This window comes from Petaurus breviceps, unplaced genomic scaffold (genome assembly GCF_028583685.1).
Source record: "Petaurus breviceps papuanus isolate PSGF00001 unplaced genomic scaffold, PetGlider_PUasm1.0 185, whole genome shotgun sequence".
Classification (NCBI taxonomy): domain Eukaryota; kingdom Metazoa; phylum Chordata; class Mammalia; order Diprotodontia; family Petauridae; genus Petaurus; species Petaurus breviceps.
The window spans coordinates 41228826-41253040 of NW_027185797.1; the positions used below are offsets into that span (position 1 = coordinate 41228826).

Here is a 24215-nt window from a genome sequence, read left to right on the forward strand (position 1 = left end):
CTTTTTTTCCTTCTCTGTAATCCCAGTTCTTAGCACTGGGCTCTGCAAGTAGGAAACACATAAAGATATTTACTGACTGAGTGACTGCCTAATGGAGCCTCTCATCCCAACTGTCCTCCAACAATCTCTCTCTTATCTAGTCTGCAATTAGTCTTGGAAGTGGAGCTTTACCAGAAAGAGGCCCTTTGGAGAAAGAAGCAAAAGGTAGATGCCATCACTATGCAAGGAAAATTTCCTGACAATTCCGACAATTCAGTGCCAGGAGGGAGGGACTCTCTCTAACTGGAGATTTTCATACAAAGGCTGGGTGATAACCACATGGAATCACAGTGGAGGGCATTCTGGGTAGGGATGGGTTGGACTAGATGCCTTTGAAGTCAGATTCAGCTGGGAGAATCTGGGTCTGTGCCTCTTTCTGCCATGGCCAGGAACTGTTAGCTATGCTCAGAGGACAGCCTTGCTCCCTGCTGAAAGAGAAATAAAATGGGGCTGAAGGATGGTCTCTACCCTTTATCTTTTTCCAGTGCAGCCCTGTACTGAGGGGGAGCCTGAGAAAGCTCTGTTAAGATACATTTCTAATTTATTTCACATATATCTTGTTAATATATAGTTGCTTGAATGTTGTCTCCACATTAGACTGTGAGCCCTTTGAGAGCAGAGCCTCTCTTACCTTTCCTCGTATCTCCTAATGTTTGGCACAGTGCCTAGCTCACAAAGGTGCTTAAGAAATGTTTATTGACTGACTGTTTAACCTCTCAGCTATCTCTTTCAGGAGGAGTAAACTTTCACTGATCAGGTGAATTCCTGAGCAAGGTGCAAAGCCTACTACTTTCTTTGATGAAGCTGTCTTATCTGAGGCAGCTGAGGTCCTCTTTTACGGCCTTCTCCTTCCACTGACTCTCATTGATGATGGAGTTTCCAGATCCTCAAGATGGCATTTGATCCTTCCAGGAATCTGTGTCAAGAGACTCAGAAATGTAGGGGCGGCCGGGTAGCACAGCGAGTAAGAGCACCGGCCCCAGTGTTGGGATGACCTGGGGATCAAATCTGGGCTCACATACTTAGCACCACACCCAGAAATAATTGGCCGTGTAACCTTGAGCAAGTTACTTAACCCCAGCTGCTTAGGGGTGGCCAGGTGGTTCAGCGAGTAAGAGCACTGGCTCCAGTATCGGGATGACCTGGGGATCAAATCCAGGCTCATATACTTAGCACCACACCCAGAAATAACTGGGCGTGTAACCTTGAGCAAGTTACTTAACCCCGATTGCTTTAAAAAAAATTTAAAAAAAGAGATTCAGAAATCATGGGAGATTATGGAACTGGGTTCTCCTTCAGTCCCTTCTTCTCCTACCCCTCTCTGGGTCCAGAGATTCAGAGAACCCCAGGCTCCACCAGGGTAGCTGCTAGGGGCAAGAACTTCATCCAACTGGAGGTTCTGGGGTTCATAGAGAGAAGATCCCTGAATCACTGGCATTGAGGGGTTTCATGAGTGCCCTGCCTAGGGAAGTTAGGATTGGGGGAAGGGGAGAGGGACTTTAATACACCTAGAGCCCAGCAAGGAAACATTGATGATGGGGAATGATTTAACAGAAATGTTTAAGAAAGGAGAGAATGAAGGAGAGGTTGAGGGACAGGAAAGAGGAGGCACATGTCCACAAGCTTCAACTCAACCTCTAGCCACTGGCTCTTTCCCTCAGACATGCCCTGATCTCTCATATTCTCCAAAGTCCTTCACTAGACCCCACCACCATAATAAGGGTGGTCTCACCATCTTTCATCTCTCCTCCTTTTCCTGCCAAACTTCTGGAGGAAAGAACTGTCCACACTCATTGTCTCCAGTTTATTTGTTTACCTATCACTCACTTCTCAGTATCTTGCAATCTGGCTTCATACCTAACACTGACTTGAAACTGCTTTCTCTGGGTCACCAAAGATCGATGGCTTTTCAAAATCCGAAAGTCTCTCCCTAGTGCTCACTGTGGTGGGGCTTCCATATCCTTAACCAATGCTCATTGCCCTCTTCTGTTCTGCCCCACCTTTCTTGCCCAGTTTTGACAACACTGCCCTCCTCTGTTGTTTTACTTCCTGTCTGTCTGGTCTTCAGTGTTCTTTTTATCTCTCATCATCTATGCCTGCCAGGTGTGCTTTTCCTTCAAGGAACTGTCTGAAGTCATCTTCTTTCTTTTTTTCTCTTTTCTCTAATTAGCTGTCATAGCTTCATTTGTCATCTCTAAGAAGATAGATGTATCTGGCCCCAGTCTTTGTCCTGAGGTCCAGTTCCAAATTGCCAATTGCCACTTGAATGTTTTGAAGTAAATGTCCTTTAGGCATCTAAACTTGAACACATTCAAGACAAAGCTCATGATCTAAACCCACATCCTCCTCCTAGCTTCTCTATTTCTATTGAGGGCACCACTGTCCCTCCAGTCACACAGGTTTCCTTCCAACCTCAGAGTAAGTTTTAGTTCCTCCTGTCCCTCCTCCATTTTATATAATAATTATATGCTGAGTCTTGTGATTTTTACCTCCTCAATACGTCTCTTACCTTTCTCCTTTTCTCCACTCTCATGAAAATCTTCCTCATTCAAACCCTTATCTCTTTTCACCTGCACTATTGCGATAACTTCTCCAGTGACTTTCCCACCATCCAGTCCCTTCCCTCTTCAATTCTTCCTTTATCTAGCTGGTAAACTGATGTTTCTAAGACCAACTGATTTCAAACATAAATTGAAAAATAAATTTCGGGGCAGCTAGGTGGCTCAGTGAATAGGGCACCGGTCCAACAGTCAGGAGGACCTGAGTTCAAATCCGGCCTCAGACACTTAACACAAAACTAGCGGTGTGACCTTGGGCTAGTCACTTAACCCCAATCGCCCCACCTTACCCCCTCCATAAAAAGCAAAAAAGAAAAATAAATTTCAATTTATTTGATCAATTTCATCCTGCTGTTCAGGAAGTTTTGTCCCCTTTAGGATGAAATGGTATCTCATCTATTTGTCATCTGAAGCACCTGGCATGGAGCCAGGGTGTACTGGTAAGCTTTGAACAATGGGTACTTCCAAAAAAAAGTGTGACATTGAATACAAGTTTTATCAACATCACTAATACTTTCTTAAACCTAGACAAACAATAAAACAAAACATAAAGCCCCGATTTGTACTGTTTGTCAATTTCTGGGGTGTAAGTGCTCACACTGAAAATTAGCCACTATCGGGGTGGCTAGGTAGCAGTGAATAAAAGTGCCGGCCCTGGAGTTGGGAGGACCCAAGTTTGGTTCTGGCCTCAGACACTTAACATCCCCTCCCCCCACACACACACACAACTAGTAGGGTAACCTTGGGCAAGTTACTTAACTCCAATTGCCCTCCAACAGGCAATAAACAAACAAACAAATGAATGAATGAATAAACAAACAAATAAATGGATAGATAAATAAATAGATAAGTAGATAAATAAATAAGCAAATAAATGAATGAATAAATGAATTAGTAAATAGACAGAAACAAACATAGATAAATAGATAAATGAATGAATAAATAAATATAAAATAATAAAAAAAATTAGCCACTATTTATCATTTACTTCTGTCTGATTGTTCCAAGCGGAACACTACTGGGATGAACATTCCTTAGGGAAACCATCAGACAGCCAGAGTAACCTTCCTGCTCACCAATCATTCCCTCTCCTGCCCTCCTCCTTGCAATGGAAGTAAACAAAGCCCCTACTCTCCCTTCTAGAAATGCAATGTTCCAAAACTCTTTTGGGACACCTAGTATTGAGAAGGCATTTAAAACTCTCCTGGTCTAAAGTCTTTGGAATGATCTGAAAGAGAAACTCCTGAATGTATATTGCTGCCCACTGTGAAACAATGTCTTTCTTCTCTCCAGGACAGATGCAAGTTCTTTCTCCTTGAAGTAATTGAGGTGCTAAGCAACAAGAATGGGGGTGAGAGTCCCTTGATGGATCCTGCAAGGATTAGATCTATGACCCATATATAATAGGAGAAAGTACCCTTAGATCAAATGAGATATTTGTAACGTATTTAGCACTCTGCTTGGCACATAGGAAACATTCATTAGAAGCTTCTCCCCTTCCCTTCCCTTCCCTTTCTTTACTCTTTCTCCCCATTTGTTGAAGGAATGAGAGTACTGCTGTGAGGGAGAAGATCCCTTTAAGGTCGCCTGTGATCAGCTGTACAGTACCCCCTAAAAAGAATGGGCAAAAAGAGGAATGAGTGGATTTAGAAAAGGAATGAAAACGCTTCTGTTAGATGGAATAGAATGTTAGCCTGAATCAGTGGGCTGGTTTTTTTTTTAATATCTTGAAATCTGGTTCGTTCAGGATTCCTATAAATCTTCTTTATAATTTTTTATGTTAGAGGGATGCCCAAGGGTATGTGGGGATTGTGTGGATTCAGACAGTTCTCTTTAAGTCAGAAATGCTCACTGAAGAGCAAAAGAACTGGGGCTCGGGCCAAAAATATCATACCCTGCAAAGTTAACTACTATCTTGAATGAAAAAGAAATGGACATTTGATAAACTCTCAGATTTTCAAGAATTTAAAAAAAAATCCTGAACTTAGTAGATGATTTGACATACAAGAACCAACATAAATATAAAGTACATAACAAAGACTGATTATAAGGGATCCATAGAGACAGACTAAGATTCATATTAATAATTGGGTAGTTCATAAGAAAGATTGGGGAAAACCTGAGCATGATATGAATTTTAAAAGTAAAGCTATTTAGGAGCAGCTAAAAAGAGTGATTATTTTTATGCAAATGAGGTACAAAAGGAAGAACTGATACATAGGAGTTAGATGGGGGAGGAGGGCTGGTAGCTCTGGTGACTTACTTTCATTGGGAATGGGTGTAAGAGGGAACAATACATATATATTCAAAAGAATATAGAAGTCTTCTAAATTCAGAAGAAATAAAATGGTAGGGGCAGATGGAGGGGAGAGAGGACAAGGGAGGGATCTTTAGAGGGGAGGGTGAGAGAACAGATAAATAGGGGTATAGAAGGGTGTTTAGATTTATGGGAATGGGAGGATAGGGGAGGGATCCTTGGAGGGGGGTAAGGAAGTCAGAGGAGGGCAAGGTGGTGGGTAAAAGCAAAGTGGAGGAGACAAGAGGGATATGAAACAAGAGATATCCATATATGTAAAAAAAACAGATCAGGAGTAGAATGGGTTTGGGAATATTTATGTCTATACATGTATGTATATATGTATATGTGTGTGTATATATCTATAGCTATGGAGAAACATATCTAAACTTTATTGTGGCCTTCTGGGGGGGATTGGGAGGTGGGAAAAAAAGAACAAAGTAAAAAAGTGCACAACAGAGAACAAAAGAAAACTTACAAGGAAGCAAAGAAAAGATGGACAATTCTTAACATGAGTATTATTTACCATATAGGCTTTCTTTTTTTTTTTAAGCAATTGGGGTTAAGTAACTTGCTCAAGGTTACACGGCCAGGTGTTTCTGGGTGGGTGCTAAGTGTCTGAGCCCGGGATTCGATCTCCAGGTCCTCTCAACACTGGAGCCGGTGCTCTTACTTGCTGTGCTACCTGGCCGCCCCCATATAGGCTTTCTTGAAATGAAAATCTATTGTTACATATTTTCAATCCTCTCTTATGTTCTGCTATGCACATGACATGCTTTTATTTCCTTCTAACTTTGTATTTAAGTTCCAATATTTAAATTTATGATATGTTTTTGTTTCTTTATTCTCTATGTTCTGGCGTTTGAGTCTAAAATAAAATTTTGGGAAAAAAATGTAATAGAAAATAATGTTAACAAGAATCGCTTGTAAATAAAACAAAGGTACAACGTGAATATTTTGATTTCAGCAATACCTTTGCACAATCTGCCTGGCTGCCTGGAATGATCTCTCTGCTTTGGAACTTCTTGGAACCTGGAACTTCTTTTAAATATCAGCTCAAACATCATCTTTTTCAAGAGATGGTTCTTGATTGGTTATGTTGGTAATGCCTGCCCCAAAACAATGTGTTTTCACTTAGTGTCGATCCTCTATTTACTCATTTCTGAATATGATTTTTCTCTAAAGGAGCATAATGAGGAACCAGCCAATGAGTTCACGTGTTGCTGGTAGGCATGGTTTGATTGGCTAATACAGCTCTCCATGTGGAAGAGGCTGGGGAGTCTGCTACTAGAATGTTATGTGGATGGGTAACAGAAATGCATTGGGTTAGTAGTCTGTAACTGGTCCAGGTCTGCTAAGCACCTTATGAAGAGGGGCCATTCTGATTCCTATGCAGCTCAAACTGGAAATGAATGGGAAAGGCACCAATCCAGCCAAACTGGTCCCTTCTCTTCTGTTAATTTCTTCCTGCTTGTTATCATTCCTCTGAGAAAAGAATATGACCCCAACCTATATGAGAACAATGTGTGGCCCACGGTTAGGAGGTTCTTGGTTTGGGCATTTGTTTTTTCCTTTTATATATTTATATTTTATACAAATCTTGTAGATTTTGAAAAGTCAGGAAAGTGAAGTCAAGGAGTGGAGGCCATGCTGATGTTTGCAGCCATTTGGTCCTGGAGGAGTGAGAACCAACCTTCAGGACTCAGCCCCAGCAGGAGCTTGGATAAGGGCTCACCCAACAGGGATGCCTGAATTTGGATCACAACTTGGTGGGGCCAATGTTATATAGAAACTGTGTCTGTGGGGTGGCTAGGTGGTGCAGTGAGTAGAGCACTGGTCCTGGAGTCAGGAGGACTTGAGTTCAAATCCAGCCTGACACTTAATACTTACTAGTCATGTGACCTTGGGCAAGTTGCTTAACCCCAACTGCCCTCCAAAAAGCGGAAAAAAAAAAAAAAGAAACAGTGTCTGAGCCTCTGGACCATAGAGGCAGAATTGGCACAGGGGAGAGTTTGTGGCCCAGGTTGTGTGTGTGTGTGTGTGTGTGTGTGTGTGTGTAGGATTTTTGTATTTCTGTTCTTGCTACATCTTCAATATAAACATTCCTTTGTAAATGCTGATTAACAGTAAAGTGTTAAATGGAACCAGGATGCTGATCACTGGTAGCTGATTGTAGGGGGACTTCACCAGAATGAGAGCTTGACAACAGACAAGAGTTACCCCATTCTTTCAGAGGTCCCCACTGAACCCTTGGAGTTGATGAAGCAGTTCTTGCTCCAGGAGGGTGAGGCTGAGAGCCTATTCTGGGATAAAATTAGTCCCCATATATCTGTAGAGACTCCTAGAGAGAATGAAGAGGTGGGAAATCTCAGTGTCTGCCAATTCCAGAAAGACAGGGCAGATTCTGTGTGTGCAGGGGAAGTGGTGGTTGGTATTTTTTTGTTAGTTTGTGTTGGAAGTGGAGAGAGAAACATCTTAGAACCACAGAACTTCTGTTAGTCACTTCCCCTTAGATGAGAGAGTATAAAGTCTGTCTGTCATTCATTCCTCTTCCCCCAAACCTCCCTGGACTCCCCACATCATAGAGGACCCCTCCCACCCCTTCATTCCTTAGAGTTCCTCAGCCTTCTCATCTCCCCACATTGGGATGGGATTTCTGAGAAGCTGAGATCTTTGGCTTCTTCCTCTGTAACCTTAGCTAAATCTCTTTTCTCTCTGGCCCTCTGCCCTCCATTCAAATGAGAGGATTGGACTAGATCTCTAGTTTTTCCTTTGGCATGAAGACCTATGGTGCCTACCATGTGTCTTCCTCCATTCTCTCAACCCCACTCCTTTCTCTCAGCTTCTCATCATTCAAGGACTCCCTTCAAGAAACCTTCCTTCATCACTCTCTGCCTATACTCTGAGTCTCAGAAGCACACACACACACACACAAAAGCACTGGGAGAGTTGGGAACTTGGTTACCATCTTGGGTACCAAACTGGATGCCAACAGTTTGGAAACCCTTCTCTAAGCTGAAAGACTGGACACACAGCTTCTGGCTGAATGAGTCAATCCAATAAGGAGGAATATAGTAGGACTTCCAGAGGCAGCACACTCTGCTTTTTGCCAATTTCCCTTCTTAGCAAGTTTTCCCAGACTCCAAGCCTCGGTTGATCTCTTAGCTTCTTTCACTCATCATTCTTAGTTATGCTGACTGGGGAAAAAGAGACCAAGGCTTATCTCTCTTCCATGGCCCTTCAAATATGTGAACATAGCCATGATGCTCCCCACCCCTCCCCCAGACTTCTTTTCTCCAGCTAAACATTTCAAATTCCTCCAACTAAATCCTCATCTGTCTGGGTTTCCAGACCACTCAGGTACTGGATTCTGGACTCCATCTAATTTGTAAATGTCCTTCCTGAGCCATGGCACCTTGAACCAAACACTCCAGAAAAGGTCTGACCAGGGCAAAGCAGGAAAGGGAAGGGAAGGGAAGGGGAAAAGCATTTATTAAATGCCTACTCCATGTCAAGCTCATTTATTAAGTGGCTACTCCATGTCAAGCTCTTTGTAAATATGATCTCATTTGATCCAGAGAGATTATCATCTTTTTATTCTTGAGTTATGAGTCTTCAAATGAACTAAGGGACCCCAAAGAACCCAGGAAGGCCAATAACATTAGTCCATCTGTCGAAGAGTCCACTTATAACAGACTTCACTTGCCAAACAGAGGCATTTATAACTTATCTTTTTTTCTTGCTTTTTGGAGGGCAGTTGGGGTTAAGTGAGTTGCCCAAGGTCACATGGCTAGTATACCACCTAGCTGCCCCATTTATAACTTATCTTATAAGCAAGTGGTAGTCAATGAAGCTTCATGAACCACAGTTATAAGAACTGACCAATACTTGACTGGCTGGGGCCAAGATGGTGGTGTAAAAACAGTAACTCCACTCAGCTCCTGCTCCAACTACATCCAATACCTGTAAAATATGACTCTAAAAATTTTTTAGAATGAAAAACCCACAAAGTGAAGGAGAGAAACAAATCTCCCACTGAAGGCAGCCTGGCAAGCTAACAGAAAGGGTCTATCACACTGACCTGGGAGCCGAGCAGAGTCCTGTGTGAACTACCTGCAACCAGGCGCAGGTGTCCCTGACCAGCAGCACAGACCAGCCAGAGCAGATTTCAGGAGAATGAATCACCAGTAGCTGTGGCATTTTCCAGACTTCTCAACCCATAAACACCAAAGAGAAAGTAAAAGGTCAGTGGGGAACTCTGTTGGAACCAGGTGATGAAAAGCACAGTCTAGCCCCTGCCCCTGGGTTGGAAGGTGGCAGAGGTGGCCACATAGCTTCCTCCAGAGTTTCTGGCCTGCAGATTATAGGGAGACCAAGTAACCATTCAGAGGGTAATTGCTCTTGCTTTGACCTGCTTGGATCTGGATCATGGCCTTGGGTGGTGGGCCTGGGGTATGTGGCAGTGTGCCAGAGCTTGGGGTCTGTAGAGAGGGCACCCTCCTCAGACCTCCGACAACATTTGCAAAAACTCCAGCAACTGGGGACATAGCTCTCTCTACTCTGGAAGCAGAGCTCTACTGTGGCAAAAGCTCAAAAGTCAGCTAACTGGCTAGCAACATGAGCAAGTAGAGGAAGCACAAACAGACCATAGAATCCTTTTTTGGGGACAAAAAGGATCAAAACATGGAACCAGAAGAAGTCAATGAAGTAAAACTCCTGCATCAAAAGCTCTCAAGAAAAATATGAACTAGTTACAGACCATGGAGGAGCTCAAGAAGGATTTTGAAAATCAAGTAAGAGAAGTGGAGGAAAAATTGGATAGAGAAATGAGAATGATGCAAGAAAATCATGAAAAGTGAGTCAACAGCCTGCTAAAGGAGACCCAAAAAATACCGAAGAAAATAACACCTTAAAAAGTTGACTAACTCAAATGGCAAAAGAGGCCCAAAAAGCCAATGAGGAAAAGAATGCCTTAAAAAGCCAAATCTGCCAAATGGAAAAGGAATTCCAAAAACTCACTGAAGAGAATCATTCCTTCAAAATTACATTAGAGTGAATGGAAGCTAGTGACTTTATGAGAAATCAAGATACTATAAAACAGATCCAAACAAATGAAAAAAATAGAAGGCAATGTGAAATATCTCATTGGAAAAACCACTGACCTGGAAAATAGATCCAGGAGAGATAATTTAAAAATTATCAGACTACCTGAAAGCCATGATCAAAAAAAGAGCCTAGAAATCATCCTTCAAGAAATTCTCAAGGAAAATTGCCCTGCTATTCTAGAACCAGAAGGCAAAATAGAAATTGAAAGAATTCACTGAATGCCTCTTGAAAAAAATCCCAAAAAGAAAGCTCCTAGAAATATCATAGCCAAATTCCAGAGTTCCCAGGTCAAGAAAAAAATATTACAAGCTTCCAGGAAGAAACAATGTGAGTATTGTGAAAACATGATCAGGATAACACAAGATCTAGCGGCTTATATACTAAGTTATCGAAGGGCTTGGAATATGATATGCTGGAGGTCAAAGGAGCTAGGATTTAAACCAAGAATCACCCACCCAGCAAAACTGAGTATAATGCTTCAGGGGAAAATATGGTCATTCAGTGGAATAGAGGACTTTCTAGCATTCTTGATGAGAAAAAACAGAGCTGAATAGAAAATTTTACTTTCAAATACAAGAAGCAAGAGAAGCATGAAAAGGTAAACAGGAAAAAGAAATCATAAGGAACTTATTAAAGTTGAACTATTTATAATCCTACATGGAAAAACAATAATTGTAACTCATTAGATTTTTCTCAGTATGAGGATAGTTGAAGGGAATATATATGTATACATACATATGTATGTATAGGAGGGTGCATGTGTTTGTATAAATGCATATGTGAGTGTGTGTATATATATATATGTGTGTACATATATGAATAGGGCACAGGATCAGTTGAATAGAAAGGGATGATATCTAAAAAACAAAATTAAAAGTTGAGAGCGGAATATAATGAGAGAAGGAGAAAAGGAGAGATAGAATAGGGCAAATTATCTCATATAAAAGAGGCAAGAGAAAACTGTTACAATGGAGGGGAAGAGCAGGAAGGTGAAAGGGAATGGGTCAACCTTATTCTCATTGAATTTGGCTTAAGGAGAGAATAATATACACACTCATTTTGGTATCTTACCCTACAGGAAAGTAGGGGGAAGGGGATAAGAGGGAGGATGATAGAAGGGAGTGCATATTGGGGGGGGGAGGGTAGTTAGAAGCACATGTTTAAAAAGTGACAGGGTCAAAATAGAAAATAGAATAAGTGGGGAGTGGGATAGGATGGAGGGAAATATAGTTAGTTTTTTCACAATATAACTACTTTGGAAACATTTTGTGTAACTACACATGTACAACCTATATTGAATTATTTATCTTCCCAGTGGGGGTGGATGAGGAGGGAAGAATGGAAAAAATCTGGAAATCAAAGTTTTAAAATTAAGTGTTAAAAAAATGTTTTTTTTTCACATGTAACTGGGAAATAAGATATACAGGCACTGGGGTATAGAAATCCATCTTGCCCTACTAGAAATTTAGAGGGGTCATGGGGGAGGATATGAGAGAGCAGATTGGAGGAAGGGGTATTCAGTAGGCTTGCTGTCTTGGGGTGGGGTAGGGGAAAGATGGGGAGAAAATCTGTAACTCAAAATCTTGTGGAAATGAATGTTGAAAACTAAAAATTAATTAATTAGTTGGAAAAAAAAAGAATTGACCAATACTTGAGGAAAAACACTCGGGTCACTGGGTGGACCATGGTTTAGAGGGAGCAGGTGGTGAGTCAAGAGGCATTAATGAAGCTTTTCATTCTGTGCCCCTTCTTGCTAGGTACACCCTAGCCCTTATCATTCCCACCTGTATGGTGGCACTAGCCTGCTGGCTGCCCTCTCTTCCTGACTCAGTTCTCTTTGCACTCTGGTCCATTCACTCAAACTGATCTTTCTAAAATACCAGTCCAACCATGTCACCCTCAGTAGTAAATACTCTCCAGTGGCTCCCTATAATGGCCAGGGTCAAGTGGAAATTCTGTTTGGTTTTTAAATTCCCTACCTTCCCAGCCTCCTCACACCTTACTTTCAGAAACGCAAAGGATCCTTATGTTCTTCGCACAAGATTGGCTGTTCTTCATGCCCAGAACTGGAATGTGCTTGATGCTTGTCTTTGCTGCCTGATTGCCCTGGCTTCCCAGGGTCCAAGATCAAATCCTGCCTTCTGCAAGAAGCCTTCCCTCAGATTATCTCCATTTTCTCATCTTCTCATTCTCCATTACCCAATTTACCCATGGCAACTAGGTGGCACTAGACCTGGAGTCAGGAAGCGAGCTGTGTGACTCTGAGCAGAGCACTTAACCTCTGCCTGACTCAGTTTCCTCAACTGTGAAATGGAAAGAATAACAGCACCCACTTCCCAGGGTTATTACAAGGATAAGATGCGATGATATCTGCAGAAAACACCAAGCACAGTGCCAGCACATAGTAGGCACTATGTAAATGCTTGTTCCTTCCCTTTCCTTTCCCTGTAGATATTTTATTTGTACATTGTTGCTGGCATGTTCTCCTCTACTATGGGCCAGGTCCTGTGCTAAAAAGATAAAGAAAGCCCAAAACAGTCCTTACCCCCAAGGAGCTTTCTCATGGTTCTGTTTCAGCCTTTCTTTATATTTCTAGCAGAGTACCCAGCACACAGTAGGTATAAGTGTCTCTTATTATTAAGATAAATGCTTTCTGATTGAAGTAAACTCCTAAGAAGCTCACATTCTAATGAGGGAGACAATATGGAAATTTTGTTGTTTTTTGGTCATATCCAACTCTTCAGGACCCTTTTTGGGGTTTCCTTGGCAAAGATACTGGAGTGGTTTACCATTTCCTTCTCTGGCTCGTTTTATAAATGAGGAAACAGGCAAACAAGGTGAAGTGACTTGAGCAGGGTCACACAGCTAATAAATGGGATACAAGATTTAAACTCCGGAAGATGAGTCTTCCTCCCTCCGGGCCCTGTTCTCCATGCACTATGGTGAGTTCTCATATGTAAATAGCTATGGGCATTAAAAGATATATACACAATTGCTAGAAGGTGTTCTCAGAGGGAAGGTCCCATGGAAAAGCTCTTGTAGAAGGTAGAATTTGAGTTGAGTCCTGAGAGCAGCCAGGGAAGCTAAAAGAAGGTGAGCAGGCAGGTTAACTGAGACACAAGAACATTCTGGAGACATGGGTGAAACTGCATCCAAAGGGGGCTTGGAGGAACATGCAGAAGCATATTTAAAACTTCATTTACAGTAAAACAGAAGCTATTAAGAAATATTTTTTCTCGGGGCAGCTAGGTGGAACAGTGAATAGAGTACTGGCCCTGGAGTCAAGAGGACCTGAGTTCAAATCAGGCCTCAGACACTTAACACAAAAACTAGCCATGTGACCTTGGGCAAGTCACTTAACTCTAACTGCCCTACCTTACCCCCTCCAAAAAAAAGAAATATTTTTTCTCTAAAACCCTTTCTAAAATCCTTGGAAAACCCCCCTTGGAAAGTTGCATCAGGACAAAAGGTAGTGGTGGTGGTGTTGGGAGAGACCTTTCATTGTGTGATTAAATCAAAGGTGATGGCCAAATTTAAGTTTTTTACTGTTCACATCCTTGTTACCCTAATGAAGCCTGAGACCTATCATTTTCCACTAAGAAAGGATTAAGAACTAAGGCAAGGAAGAATCTCCTTTTGTTAATTTTGGGGAGGGGGGTGTATAAGCAACTTGGTTAATTAACCATTCTTGGATATTGACCCAGACTATATTTTAAGAAATCGTTTTCTTGTTCAAGATTTCTACAAATGTTACCTGAAATATTGAGACAGAGAAAGGGTCATGCTGGATGCCAGAAATGGCTTGGATAGAGATTCATGATAAATAAAGGAATAGGGGAACAAACACATAGTAAGTCCCTACTATGTGCCAGGCACTGTATGAAGTGCTTTTTACAATTATCTATTTGATCCTCACAACAACCCTGTAAATATTACTATTATCTCTATTTTATAGTTAAGAAAACTATAGAATTTAAGTGACTGGCCCGGGGTCACACAGTGGTAAGTGTCTGAGGTTGGATTTGAACCCAGATCTTTCCGATTCTAGGTCCAGGGCTCTATCCACTGTGCCACCTAGCTACCTTCTGAACCTAAGATAGAATACAGTGTTGATGTTAATATTTTTTTCTTTAATAGGAAGAAGCATAAGAAGAAAAAACAGGACAGAGCCTGCTTGCAAAGGCTGCTAAGTGACAAGGAGATGATTTTCTATTTGACTGTAGAGGCAAGAAGGAGCCATTGGAATTTGCCCCAAAGGGGTGGTGACAGGATCAGATCTGTGACTTTGGAAGATCGATTTGACAGCTGAATGGAGGATGGACCGGAGTTGGGGGAGAATGAGTCAGGGAGACCAGGTAGAAGCAGACTAGGTTTGAAGTCATGGAGAGTGGTACAGTGTTGGGTTTTATGAGTGAACAGGGATTTATGAGGGCAAACATAACGAGATTTGGGGACATTGGAAAAATAAGATTGAGAGTAAGGAGTTCAGAATAAGACCAAGGTAACAAAATGGGTTGTCTGGGAGGATGGCAGTGCCCTGGATATTAATAGGAAAGTTGGGAAGAGGAGCAAGTTTGGCAGGGGAAGATGCTGGGTTCCATTTTGTACATGTTAAATTTGAGACGTTTACACAACACCCAATAGAAACATCCAGTAAGCAGTTGGTGATGTGAGATTGAAGATCAGGAAGGAGACTGGACATATAAATCTGGGAATCCTCTACACACAGATGGTAATTGAAGCCAGAGGAGCGGATAAAATCATCAATTTAAATAGTATAGATTGAAAGGCTTTGGGGGAAACACATGTGAATGGGCAGCAGTTCAGAGAAGATTCACCTAAGGAGACTGAGGAGTGGTCAGAGAACCAGGAGAGAAGTGTCCCAGGAGCATACAAGTGGTGATCAAGAGTGTCAAATGTTACCAAGACTCGGAACCAAGAAGAAGTCATTCCCTTGGACCATTAAAACAGCGTTGGAGAGAGAAGCTGAGTGCCAGGATTGGAAGCCAGATCTGCAGAGACTTCTGAAGACAAGGAGAGGAGAAGGGTACACTGAGTACAGATGGACAATTGGAGGAGCTTCACTGAAAAGGGGAGGAGATGGATCAGATAGGGGCGAACTTGGCAGGAAGACCAACTGAGGGTTTTTAAAAGATGGAGGGAGACCTGAGCTTGTCTATAAGAATCAAGGAGACATTGAAGATTACTGAGAGAATAAAATAGTAAGGTTAATATGATGAGATCAACAGGAAAGGTAGTGACTAAGGATGCTGCATGTGTCAGGGTTGATCCTTCAGAGGGAAAGGTGACTTCTCCATTAGAGAATAGGGTGAAGGAGAAGGCAGTTGGGGATGTTATCAGAAGGGTATGAGATTATAAGGGGAGAAACTCTTGGTTCAAATCTGGTCTCAGACACTCCAAGGGCAAGTCACTTAATCCTGTTTTCCTTAATTTCCTCATCTGTTAAGTGAGCTGGAAAGAGAAAGGGCAAGTCACTCCAGTATCTTTGCCAAGAAAACCCCAAGTGGGATTACAAAGAGTCAGACAGGACTGAAATGACTGAACAATAACAAAAATTGCCTCGTTATCCCATTCCCTAAACAACTGCTCTTCCAAATATTTTCATCCCTCCTCAGACCTCCCATGGCTCTCCCTCCCACTGAGAATCTTGCTTCATATTTTACTGAAAAAAAATTGAGACCATCTGCTGAGAACATCTCTTCTCCCCTCTTTGTCATCCCATCACCCATATGCCTTTTGCCACTATCTCCTCCTTCACTCATTCTCTCATGAAGAGAGGGCCCTTTGTACCAAGGCTAACCCCTCTACATGCATAAATGATCCCATTCCATCCTATCCTCTCCAGCAGATTTCCTCCATTATCACCCCCATCCTCACTAATCTTCAATCTCCTCATTTTCATTGGTTGCTTCCCTACTGCCCACAAACATGCCCATGTCTCCTCCATCCCCCCAAATCTTTCACTTGATGCATCCATCCCCTCTAGCTATTATCCCATATCTTTCCTCCTTTTGGTGACTAAACTCCTTGAGAAGGCCATCTACAGTCTGTAACTCTGCTTCTTCTCCTCATTTTTTTTTGACTCCTTGCAGACTGGCTTCTGTCCTCATCATTCCACCAAAGTCGCTCTCTCCAAAATGACCAATCATCTCTTGCTTGCCAAGTTGAATGTCCTTTCTTCGGTCCTTGTCCTTCTTGACCTCCATGCAGCCTTTTGACACTGTCAATCACTCTTTTCTCTCAGTGTTCAGGATACCCCTTTCCCCTGGTTCTCCTCCTACCTATGTGAACACTCCTCAGTGTCTCTGCTGGATCCTCCTAAAAGTCACACCTCTAACTGTAGGTGTCCCTCAGTCTGTCCTGGGTGCTCATCTCTTCTCCCTCCATGTTACTTCACTTGATGATCTCATGATTTTAAATGGATTCATTTATCATCTCTGCTTCTCAGACCTACTTATGGAAGCCTAACTTCTCTCCTGACCATTAGTTTTACATCTCTATCTGACTCTTACCATCTCAAACTATGTGCCCCTTGGACATCCTGAATTCACATGTCCAAATCCAAACTCATCTCCCTCTCCTCCCCACCCGCCTGCCTCAAACCCTTCTCTCTTTCTCATTTTTCTGTAACTATTGAGGGTACCATCACCCTAGAACTAATCCCTGACTCCTCACTCTTTCTCACCCCCCCATCCAATCTGCCTTTCAATTATGCCTTTGTAACAACTCTGGCAGAAGCCCCCTTATCTCTTCTGACACTGCTGCCAACCACCCTGGGGGAGAATGGAGGATGGTTATTCAGTATGTCCAAAACAGAACTTATTATCTTTCCCCCTAAATCCCCTCCTCTTCCCTATTGCTACAGATGGCACCACCTTCCTCCCAGCCCCTCAGGTCCACCCCAGGAGGCATCCTGAACTCCTCACTCTCACTCCTCAAATCCAATATGGTGCCAAGGCCCATTGATTCTACCTTTGCGAATATCTCTCACATACCTCCTTCTCTACTCTGATGCTGCTGCTCCCCTGGTGCAGTCCCTCATCACCATGCATACTGCCGTTGCTGCTGGGTGGTCTGCCTGCCTCAAGTCTCTCCCCACCCCATGCAGCTGTCAAAGTAATTCCTAAAGTACAGATCTGATCATGCTAGCTCCCTACTCGATAAACTCCAGTGGCACCTTGTCACCTCTAAGGTTAAATATAAAATCATCTGTTTGGCATCCAAAACCCTTTATAACCTAGCCACCTCTTATCTTTCCAGTCTCCTTATACCTTATTCCTTTCCATACAATCTATCTCCATACACCGGCCTCCTTTTTTTCCAACAAAATATTCCATCTCTGGACCCTGGATGTTTCTCTGATGGTTCCTCATGCCTGAAATGCCTTAGCCCCTCCTCTCCTCCTCCTGGCTTCCCAGGCTTCAAGTCCCAGCTAAAATCCCTCCTTCTACCAGAAGACTTTCCTGAACCCTCTTAATTTGAGTGTGGTGTTCAGTCACTTTTCAGTCATGTCTGACTCTCCATTTGGGGTTTTCTTGGCAAAGATATCAGAGTGGTTTGCTATTTCCTTCTCCAGCTCATTTTACAGATCAGGAAACTGACGTAAACAGAGCTAGGTCTTTCTCTTAAAACGTATTGAAGCTAGCTATCCTAGGGACCTGATTGGTTCAGGAAGCTCAGGATTAAATACAAAGGAGCTCCAGCTTCTTCCCAAGGCTAGAACTGGGGAACACTTAAGGTAAGACAAGAGCAGGGATCTCAACAGAATCAGTGAAGAGTCCTCCTTGAATATCGTTATGGAACACCCTTCCCTGCTATGGCTAAGCAGAATTCCTTTCGTGAACACCCCACTATATCTGACAAGTGTTTGATCCTTCCCAGGGGTGGAGAGGATTCCTTTCTGAAACTGAGGGCTGAGTACCTCCGTTACAGCAAGTGCTTCGTCAATTTGGAACGTATAAAAATGGAGAAAACTTCCACTCACCCTGAATGGTCCCTCTCAGAGTTTCAGTGGTGGGGGAAACAGGGAATGTGTGGAACTTGGGCCCCCCAGGGGAGAAATGGCTGCTTGCAGATCGAAGTTGTAAAGTACAAGGATAACCTTAAAGAGGCTTCCAGAAACTCCTCTGATGGGTGGTCCCTTTCCCCAGTGATCCTGAACCGGACGGTCCTAGTCCTGGCAGGCACCTGATGGAGCCCAGACCCCCCACAGGAGAGGATGGCCACTACAGAACCCCAAGGGAAGAACCCAAGCTCTGGCCGTCTCCCAGGGTGGTTCTTCACCTCACCAGTGGCCCTCATCTCTGACCCCTTGTAAAGCTGTAGTACCTCCCTGGGGCAGAGTCTAAGGTGTGTGTGTGCATGTGTGTGTGTGTGTGTGTGTGTGTGTGTGTGGTGAGAATAATGACTGGATCATAGGCAGCACAGTGAAACGATGGCCAGAAAGGGGACCCCTGAATGAGCAATGAACCTAAGGAAGTGATGTATCCAGAGTCCCACAAAAAATATTTGTGAAAGGTGGGGCTCAGCAACCAGGTCAGCTCTCTATCTATTCCATTATGTGACTATACCAATAAATGAAAGAATGAAAAAGCATCTACTAAACAGCGTTCCTTTGTTTGTTTGTTGTTATTCAGTCATTTCAGTCATGTCCGACTCCCTGTGACCCATTTGGGGTTTTCTTGCCAGAGATGATGGAGGGGTTTGACATTTCCTTCTCCATTAAATATTTACTGGGTGCCAAGGACCCTGCTAGGGATACAAATGTAAAAGCAAAAATGGCCCTTGCCCTCAGAAGGCTTACATTCTACCGGGAGAGCCAACACATAAGGAGGAGGGATGGCCAAGGAGGAGCATTTTGGCCCAAACATTTAGAGGGATGGTGGGTGAATAGCAGAACTGATTTGGTTCTTGTTCCAAATTAGGATAGAGGAAGTAAGAAGAAGACAAGGGGGGTGGGGAAGCTATGGAGGAGATGGCCAGAAAGTTAAAGAGCAAAGTAGAACATGGTTTTCATCCTAAAAGCATCCCCAGTGTTACCCCATGTACCATATTTCTACCCTGTTGCTTTTGAATAAAACAGACCCAGACCCATGCCAAGCAATGATTCAGTCCTGGAGTTCATCCCATTGTAGAAGTAGACAAAATTATGCCTCCTCCCCCAGTGAACCCCCCAAAGTGACTTCGCCAAGTCTCTTGAGATTGGCACTTCCAGTGAACCCCCTCAAAGCCTTGCCTTAACATACTTTACCAGAACCCCCTGTTTTTGCACCATGAATTTTCTTGATGTTTGTGTAACACGTAGACTATTCATTCCCTCCCCTCTTTAGGAACAGCCCTATTTCAAAGCACACCAACTTCAACCATTTTATTTTAAGTGGCATGAAGGACTCAGCTCCAGCAGCCAGCTGAATCCTTCAGTGTCTCAGTCTTGTCTCTCACTGGTACCAAGAGACTCAGCTGCTGAAGGTGGAGAATTCCAGAGCCTTCAGAAAGCTCTCCTTCATGTCTGGCCCAATGGGAGATTTCTTTGACTTAGAGAGACCAACTGTATTCTGACAATAATTCCCTTATCTATCTCTTGTAGAGAAGAAGAGATTTTTCTCCAACACCTATATTAGTATTTTGGTATAAACCCACCTATGTTTTATGAAAAGTCAACTTTCTTTTCTTTATTTCACATGATATTATTATAATATTTAGCTTATGAAAGCTACTCTAAAAATTTATATAGAAGAGTGTGTGTGTGTATGGATATACATATGCATGGATATGTAAAAATTTGAGTACAATAGGTAGGTCACAGTATGACTTGCCCTCTCTCTTGTGACCTGCTCCAGCTGGCAGGAGTAAACAGATGCTTTCTTTGCTCTTAATTTCCTTATTACTTCTATTATCTGACCCCAACCTCAAGAGTGCAGATTGGTGAGTGACAGCCCTATTAGGTACATCCCCACCTCCACAATTCTCCTATGCCATCAAGTCTCTGTAAAAACTATGCCATCAAATTTACCTCATTTCATTAGAGTTCCAGTTATTTCTATGTGTTGTCTAAACTTTGGACACTTTGGACACCTTTGAGGCAACGGGTTTGATTTCTGCAGCTAGGGGGCGCAGTGGATAGAGTGCCTAGCCTGGAGTCAGGAAGGTCTGGGTTCAGATCCAGACTGATCTTCTGTAAAATGGAGACAATATCACCCACTTCATGGGATTCTGAGAACCAAGGGAGACAATATTTGTAAAGCATTTAACAGAGTGCCTGGCACATAGTAGGCTCACAGGCTTGTTCCCTTCCCCTTCTATCCTTGGATTTTGCCACCTGTGAATTTTGGGGTATAAGCCCTATTCTTCATCCTCTTTCTTTGTGATCACTCTGTATAGTAGCTCTCTTTCAGGATATACAAGAGTGAGAAGAAGGAAATGTATAGAGTACAGATGGTTTTTTGAGAGGAATTTAGCTGAAAGGGGAAAGTAGAATACAGGAGACATTGGGGATGAAGGGATGACAGGACCTTGGGAGACTTTAGAATAGGGAAGAGACCCGGACATATTTGAAGCAAAAGGAAAAGAAGGAAGATGGGGAGGGAGGGAGGATGATAGATAGAGGGGGCAGTCAGCTAGATAGAGTGGATGGGGAGGGGCTGGATTATTCCTTTTTTAAAAAAAAGGAAGAAAAGAAAAGTGGGTCATTGGAGCAGTTTTTAGAGCAGGAAGTATAAGGACAGTTCTGAAAGTTACCTGTTGAATTTTTTATGTGCTTAAAGGGAACAAGTTGGGTAAACTGACAAATCCCGTGTGGAAACTGACAGCTCTAAAGGAAAAGATCTTCCCTCTGAAAGCAGGATTAGACTCAACACCAGAGTCCAGGGAGCTTTCTCTGGAGGGCTTTGGGCATAAGGACCTACTAATACAAGCCAGGGAAGAGTGTTGGGTCCTGAGGGAGGGGAATGTGGGATGAAGAAAGACCAGCAGGGGAGGTGAAGACCCAGGAGAAGTTTCTAAGGCTAGTCATACAGGCAGAGGTTAGGTGATCCCCTGGGCCACACAGTGGTAGGAGTCAGTGCCCAGAAAGACTTCATTTCTAACCCTTCAAGTCAATTCCACCAACAAGGATTAAGTACCCACAGTAGACAGAACCCTGAGCCTCAGGCCTGGGCTATTGCAATAGCCACAAATCCATCCTCCACTCATCTGTCAAAGGGATCTTCCTAAGGCCTGAGTCTGATCTGGACATCCCTGCCCTCCCCTCTCCCCCATTTCAACAAATTCCGGTGGTTCCCTCCGGGGGAGGATCGCCTCCAGGGTCAAATAGAATACCCTCCGTGGGGCATTCAGAGCCCTTCATAACCTTTCCCACCCCACCCCCTTCCTTCGAAGTCTTCTATCTCCCACCACTCCCCCTGCTCCCACGTACTCGGCAGTTCCGTGACGTTGGCTCCATTCCCAACTCCCTGTATTCTCACTGACCATCCCCCTCACCTCCACCTCCTGACTTCCCTGGCATCAAACACATCCCAGATAAAACCCCACCTTCTAAAGAAAGCCTTTCCGACCCTCTAGATTCTGCCGCCTCCTCTTTGTTCATCTGTCTATTTACCCCGTCTACAGCGGGATTGTACCCGGTTTTCACAGGCTGGTTCCCCCTCCCCCTTCAGGTTGTGAGCTCCTCTAAGGCACGGTGACTTTCCTTTCTTTCTTTGTATCCCCAGAGCTAAGCACAGTGATTGGCACATAGTAAGTCCTTTAAAAAATGTTTATTGTCCAGCTGTCTGAGCCTTGGATCAGCTAAACCTGTGCTGGGAAAGCCCTCAATCTAGCCACCTGTTAGACCCAATATAGATAAGTAGAATTAAAAAAATAATCCTACAAGGACAGAGAAAGAAGGGAAGAAAAGAGTTATAATGTGCCATTCACTGGGTTACATTTCATATATATGTATATGTACATGTATGTATGTATGTATATACACACATTTTATTTATCTATACACATGTGTGTCTGTGTGTGTATGTGTGTGTACACACACAGACACAATCTCATTTGATCTTCACAAAAACCCTGACAGGTAGGTGATCTTATACATATATACAGACACACATATATCTTATGTGTATATATGGGTGATCTATACGTGTGTATGCATGTGTGTATGTATACTATGTATACACGCATACACATATATGTGCTCTTTTTACAGTTGAGGAAACCGAGGCCAGCCCAGGACAGGGTATAATAACAAGGGACTCACCCTCACTGCTGAGGTTCCCGGGATTCTCCATCAGGTTTCTGGGGCTGCAGAACCTTGCGTCTTCTCCTGGGCTGCTGCCGCCGCCGCCGCCGTCGCTGTCCCTCGGGCCTGGCCAGCTGTGGTCAGCAGCCGCCTGTCACTTCGCGCCCACACACAGCCTGCTCCCGGCCCAAGCGCCCAGAAACGGGGAAGCTCCCTTCCCCCAGGGGTGGTTCCCAGCAGCTTGCGGTGGGAGCCCAGGGCTGGATGGGGAGGCTTACAGCCCTTGCAGTTTGCGAGGATGGAGGTGGGACTGAGGAACTCCGCCTAGATATTTACATGCTGTCTTCGCCTCCATTAAAATGTCATCTCCTAGGAGACGGATACAGAGGGGGGGCGGTGAGGCCCGAGGCTGCAGGTAAAACTGCCTTCACCCCCGGAGACCGAGCCCGGGCTGGGTACACGATGCGTCCAACATCATCAGGGCTCTGCGGGTCCAGAAATCAGGGTCACCAGTGTGTGAGGGGAGACAGGTACTCCTGAATTTCAGGGACCAATGCAATACAAAGGGCTCAGCCCGAGCGGCGCCCCAGGCCTTCGCTCGGTGCCACAGATGTAAAGCTGGGGAACCGCACCATCAGCCCTAAGTGGCCGGCAGGGGCACCGTGCGCCGTCATCCTTCTCCACCAATGAGGAGAGCCCTATGCAAATGACTGACTCCTCCACCTCCTTTATATTTGGGGTTCTGTTTCTTGGCTGGGGGGCTGAGATCTTTTTTATTTTTCTTTTTTCTATAATTCCAGCTGTAAGAGAATGGCCTGGCCTGTAAGTACTTAATAAAAAGCAGTGCATGAAAGACTATTCCGGCCCGCCCCCGCCAGAATGAGTATCTACAGATGTCTCCCCACTCCCTCCTCCTCTCACTCCCAGGCTGCCTTACTTGGGGCCCACCTGAGCCATGAAAATGGGGCTTTACAGGAAAAGTATTTTAAGCAGTAAGATGCAGTTTTCATCTTCATGCAAGGAAAAATTCTCATGATGAGAGCTGTGTCTGAGCCCTGGGGCAGCCTCAGGAGGAAGGAGCTCTCCTTAACTGGACGTCTTCAACCAAAGGTTAGTGGGCTAGACATTGCAGAGAGTATTGTTGGTCAGGATTGGATCAATGCCTCTGAGGATCAAGCCAGCACTGAGCTGCCCTGAGTCTGTGCCTCTTTCTGCCATGGCTAAGAAACCATTAGCTGTGCCCAAAGAGCAGCTCTTCTCCCTCCTGGAAGAAGGAAAATGTGCTGGAGAATGGCCTCTCCCTTCTCCACTTTCTCAATGCCCTGCGACCAGGAGGGGTCTGTTAGGCTCTGTTGAATATTTCTGGAGGTAAAACCTTCCACTGACCAGGTTATCTCCTGAACAAAGTACAAAGCCCTAGGTGCCCCTATGGGCCCACTGAGAGTTGTTTTCTTCCCTGGGTGAGGTAGGAAGTCCAGGTTTCTTTTACCTACCCATCACTGGGGCAAGCCCCACAAGAGCAGCCCAAACTGGATGAAGATGTAATTAGGAAATGTTATCAAAACAAGTAAAAATATAATGTGGCCTAGATAATATGAATTTGTGGTTTTCTCAGGAATATGTGACCAGTTTGACACCCCTGACCTCCACCATTCTGGCTTTTGCAATAAGAATCACTCAGAACCCCACAAAAAAAGTTTGCTAAATCTTATCCTCATAAATAACTGGGAATGTAGGGATGGATTGAATTTAAAAAAATAAATCAGTCTCTGACAGTCAACTTAACATAACCAACAAAATTCTCTAGCCCTGTTTCTCCTCTTGCTTCTGAGACCACTCCTCTGTCTCCTTGGCAGGATCATTCTTCATAAGCATGACCACCCTTAAGCATGAGCGTGTCCAGGCTCCTGTCCTGTCCATCCTAACTTTCCTCTCTCTCTCTCTCTCTCTCTCTCTCTCTCTCTCT

At 43.7% G+C, this 24215-nt stretch overlaps 1 protein-coding gene across 2 annotated transcripts in view; it reads right to left on the reverse strand.

The window, feature by feature from the left end:
• LOC138161963 (zinc finger protein 91-like) overlaps positions 1-22646 on the reverse strand; it is a 55002-nt gene extending 32356 nt beyond the window's left edge. The window contains exon 1 of one of the 2 annotated variants that reach the window (XM_069089079.1): positions 22268-22646. In XM_069089079.1, coding sequence (XP_068945180.1) covers positions 22268-22298 — 31 coding nt within the window. In that variant the 5' untranslated portion in view covers positions 22299-22646. The remainder of the gene's footprint in view (positions 1-22267) is intronic. The other variant, XM_069089077.1, reaches the window with a different exon arrangement.
• Positions 22647-24215: the final 1569 nt, after the last annotated feature.